Below are 4,913 nucleotides of genomic sequence, written 5' to 3'. Positions count from 1 at the left end.
TCTAGTATTTAGAAACAACGTACCTTGTATCTTAAGTCTCTTTTATAGCTTACTCGTTTAACAACTTTTACTCACGAGAATATAATCTTTATGAAAAGCATAAAATAATAACAAAAAATTACGTGCTCATGGACACCACTTATCTTCAGTGCTAACAGGATAACATCCTATTTAACATATGCACCATTATTCTCGGGTGCTCCTCTCTTATTCTCAACAACAATTAATTAATATGTAACTAACATGTATGTATTAAGTGATATATAACTAACTTGCATATTATCACAAGAGATAAAATATCTCTTTATTTTCAGAATAATATGATAACAGATTTAAACAATAACAATTATAATTTTTATCTTCAAAATAATATCACAATAGTTCTTTATCTTTTATCTTAATTATCTTTTTTGGGCCGACCCCTACCTGGACCTGGACCGAGGTCACGGTCACAAACGCATTTCTGTCCAATACAATAATAGATTTCAACTATTTATTTATGGTTTTGTTTAAATTATTTTAGGAAGTATTTTTGTATTTAGTTTGTCATATTTTTTTTCATGTTATATTTAATGTGATTTACATATTATTGTTTAAATTTGATGTGAGTTTGAGATGTCAATTTTTATATTTAAAGGATTTTACAAACAAAAATATTTTTATAAACTAATTATAAATCAATATGATGTAGGATATATATAAATATAAAAATATTTAAATTTATATTAATTTTCAAATAGACATACGTATATATATACATATATTTATTATTAAATATTGTATAATGAAATTTTTTAAGAAACACATTAAAATTATATTATTCTAAAATATAAAATTATGAATAATTTAATACCCTTACAATACAATTATTGATACCACCTAACCTTATATCACAATATAAATTGATTACCATAGATATAAAATAGAATTATACATTGAAATTAAAAGTCTTTATTTATTATAAATTAATTATAATATAATTTATATATTTAGTTATTATAAATTTATTTATATAAATACCAATATATTTTAAGACTCACATTCTTTCTTTTTTTAGTCACACAAAAACACTAACTACATAGAGGATTATTTTCCCATTTTTTGCCTCTACCTTTGAAACTTAGAAATTAATATACTAATATATTATTCCCGAATCTAATGTTTTAAAATGAATTTCAAGGTCTTCTAACAAAAAATAATTTTAAAATCTATATAATTCTCTATTATTTTTTTCACTGCAAATGTTATAATTTTATTTCAATTTTAATTTTTTATTATAAAATAATTCACTTTTGTTGGGATGAAGAAACCACACTTTTGGGCCGGGCCTCTTCAGAACCATATTGTGAGCACATCCCATTTTATATAATAACCATTTGATGTTAATTCTAAACCTTGTTCTTCTTCAGCCGCAACTCACTCCTTCTCTTCTCTAGGGTTTTTAGTTCCTTCAAATTCTTAGGGCAACATGGTGAGTACCCTTTTCGTCTCATTAGATCTAACATTGTTTTACTCTTATTTCTATCTTTTGTTTGCATAAGTTTATTAGTTAGAGAAAACATGTTTGAAAGATAGCTGAATATGTTAACATTTGTTCATTTTTTCCTTTTTCCCTTTTCACGTTATGGTTTGTTGCGGGCTTTTCTGAATTGTGTTTTGATTGTTTGCTTGTTTGTGTGGGTTTTAATAGGTTCTTCAAAATGATATTGATTTGCTAAATCCTCCTGCTGAGATTGAGAAGAGGAAACACAAACTCAAGCGTCTTGTTCAGTCCCCAAACTCTTTCTTCATGGTATTGTCACATATATGTTCTGACTCTGTTCTAATCTTCCTTTGATTGGAAGGATAACTTGGCCCAAAATATTAATTTTTTTGTTATTGAAATTGGTATTACTCTGTTGGATTTTTAATTTTTGTCCAATTGGTTTTGTTGCAGGATGTTAAGTGCCAGGGTTGCTTTAACATGTAAGTTATTTATTTTCTTTTATTGACTTTTTTTTTGAAATTAGGGTTAGTTAGATTGTATTATATTTTATTGATTTTAATTGGGAATTAGGTCGGTTGGATTATATTTTTTTTATTGTATTTAGTTTGGAACTAGGTCAGTTGGATTGTATATTTTTTGATTGATTTCAATTGGGAACTAGGTCTGTTGGATTTTATATTTTTGATTGATTTTAATTGGGAACTAGGTCGATTGTATATTTTTGATTCATTTTGTTTTGTATAAATTATTGCTGCAGAACGACTGTGTTTAGCCACTCTCAGACTGTTGTTGTATGTGGAAACTGCCAGACTGTCTTGTGCCAGCCAACCGGGGGACGGGCAAGGCTAACTGAGGGATGCTCCTTTAGGAAGAAGGGAGACTAAATGGTGTCATCTTTTTTTTTGTTTGAGTGGAGAGTTTCAGAAATGCCTTCTCTTGTTTTGGTTATATGTTAATTTTGTTAGATTGAATGACTTGAGTTGAGGCCACAACATTATCAAGACATTAAGGATTACACCTAATTTTTATTTCTCTTTTCCTCTTGTTATGTTCATGTGGCTATGTTAGATGCTTATTTTTCAATTAGAGTTGGAATTATGGAATATCTAGGTCCCTGTCTCTTGTTATGTGATATACGTCTGATATGTATTTGTTCTGTGTTTCAACTTTCCTTCCTGCGTTTGAATGGGTAATGAAGTGAATCTTTTTAAAATAAATCAGATATACTTGTTCTCATCTGAGTACGGTTAATTTTAATTTTTGATTTTCTGAACACTTTTGTTTTCATCCCTAGCCAACACTTGTTTAATTTTTCTTGCTCTATAATTTGTATTGGCGCATTAATAAGAAGTGTGAAGCTTTCATTGTTTTAGTGTACCTTCAAAGGTCGTGTTTCGGTTTTTCTGTAGTTGTATTTAACCTACTTTTAAAATTTGTTTCCTAATTCCTGGAATGATTTCGAGATGCTTTTCATGTGGTTTTTGCCTGTAGAAAAGACTTTTGGGAATGCTGGGCGTCTTATATTTTGTACAAAAATAACATTATCTTTTTAGATAGACTATTGTACCTTCTACTATCCATTTTTCTTCATTTAGATGTTTCTAGTCATGACAATCCTTGGCCAAGAACTAATGGTCGAATTAGCTTTGTAGAAGCCTTAATTCTGTTTTCTGTTCCCTCCCATAATTTCCATTTGAGAAAGTGGATATATTACCTGCAGAGTTGAAGTTCATGCTTAAGAAAAATGCATCAGTTTAAGAGACTGAGTTTCAGCTCAGTTTCTAATCAAATGTTTGCTGCAAAATGTGATATTGACTGACAGCATCAGGTTTCGTTCCAAAACATTAACGAAACATCAACGATTACTTACACCATTTTTTGTTTTAATTTTCAAATGCCGTTCTCCTATTCTAATGCTGTTGTTATTATGTTTAGGATACTCTTGTGGTTCTTAGAAACCAATTGTTATTGGGAACCACGACAACGTTTAGAAATGCAAACTTAAATATGACGCGTTATTTACCATTTGTTTTTCAAATATTAAATTTTTATGTTCGAGTTAATGTAAAACAAGATAGATAGAAAAACTATACAGTTAATACGTTATATAGATTAATTGATTGAGAAGCTTTTTAGTTGCGTGAATGTGTGAATGTTGAATATTAAAAGTATTATTAAAAAAAATAAAGTGAGTGATTATATTGTAATATGTAAAATTTGAGATATTGAGAAGTTTTGGCATAAATCTTTGTAGTCCATGACTCTGGTGGGATTCTACTTCAAAGGTTAGTTTATGTTTTTTTGAACTTGTGAGTGGGTGTTGGTTTGGTTAGCGGTTAATTTAGTTATGGTAGTGATAGATTGAATACTTTTGTTTCTTTGTAGTTATTAGTTTTAGTAGTTAGTTCTCTTCGTTGGTTAAGTTTTTATAGTGTTAATTTTGGCTCAGAATATGATTAATATGGAGTCTGCCATGTGGTTAATTATATTTTATGTAGTAGTTATTTTATTTAGTAGATGGTAGATTTGTTGTGTTTGTTAATTGCATAGAGTGAATGGCTAGCATAACTATTTGATAACTTTGTCATTAGGGCTAGTTAATTTTGTTTAATATGTTAAAAAAATGGAGAGCTTATTAGTAATTGATGGAAATAATTATAACAAGCTGTTTGATTTCATAATTAGGAATAAAGATTGGAGTGAGCTTTACCAAGATACATATTATTGTTCTAATTTTATTTGTGTAGTTCGGCCTATCTAGAAAAAAATTTGGCTAAGCAAAAAATATCCAAAGTGTTTTAAAGTATATGATATGCATTTAGGCTTGTGTTCATGTCTGTCGCTCTCATATTTGATTTTTATTCTTAATTTATACTTGATTGATGTTGAGATTTTCTACATTCGATTGTCGGTATTAAAATATTTGATTGAAGGTTACGTGGAGATTATTTTAAACTTGGTAAATCTTTGACATGCTTACAAGTTGTATGTGAAAATGCTTCGATAAAAATTGTACTAAAACCATATTTCTTTTTTGAGGTTGATATTTTTTCGGATGTTTTACATGATTATTTGTTAATATATTGATTGAATTTTGTCATGAGTCATGTTGGTTGGAATTAGATACGTTAGATGAATGCACAAATTTTTGTTTAATGCATAAGATTTTCAAATGCCTTCAACATGTTTTGTTAATGGTCAAAGCTAAATACATATGTTTACCAAATTGAATTGTAGAACAATTATAGTTAAGGTATAATTTTAAATTCAATTAAGTTGGTTAACTTTTTTTTATTTACAAAGTGACAAATTATGTTAAGTAAATTATTAATATAATATTTATGTTATGTTAGTTGGTAAATATGTTATAAAGAACATTTAATTTTATTAGGTAAATGTTTTACAGAATTCATTTATCAGATGTTTT

At 28.0% G+C, this 4,913-nt stretch overlaps 1 protein-coding gene across 1 annotated transcript; it reads left to right on the top strand.

Annotated features, from left to right (window-relative positions):
* The first annotated feature begins 1,319 nt into the window (after positions 1 to 1,319).
* On the top strand, positions 1,320 to 2,589 carry LOC137813586 (small ribosomal subunit protein eS27y-like). The gene is made up of 4 exons (XM_068615926.1): positions 1,320 to 1,471; positions 1,691 to 1,792; positions 1,937 to 1,965; positions 2,244 to 2,589. The coding sequence occupies exons 1-4, from the start codon at positions 1,469 to 1,471 to the stop codon at positions 2,368 to 2,370; spliced, it is 261 nt and encodes an 86-aa protein (XP_068472027.1). The 5' UTR covers positions 1,320 to 1,468; the 3' UTR covers positions 2,371 to 2,589.
* Positions 2,590 to 4,913: the final 2,324 nt, after the last annotated feature.

The sequence above is a fragment of the Phaseolus vulgaris genome, chromosome 1 (genome assembly GCF_000499845.2).
Source record: "Phaseolus vulgaris cultivar G19833 chromosome 1, P. vulgaris v2.0, whole genome shotgun sequence".
Classification (NCBI taxonomy): domain Eukaryota; kingdom Viridiplantae; phylum Streptophyta; class Magnoliopsida; order Fabales; family Fabaceae; genus Phaseolus; species Phaseolus vulgaris.
This window is presented reverse-complemented; position numbering and strand designations above follow the sequence as displayed.

What these genes read in the sequence shown, in the direction of transcription:
- LOC137813586 (XM_068615926.1), top strand. An exon ending in CCCCAAACTCTTTCTTCATG is followed by an intron (nt 1,793 to 1,936) that starts GTATTGTCACAT and finishes GTTTTGTTGCAG; the next exon opens with GATGTTAAGTGCCAGGGTTG. An exon ending in TGCCAGGGTTGCTTTAACAT is followed by an intron (nt 1,966 to 2,243) that starts GTAAGTTATTTA and finishes TTATTGCTGCAG; the next exon opens with AACGACTGTGTTTAGCCACT.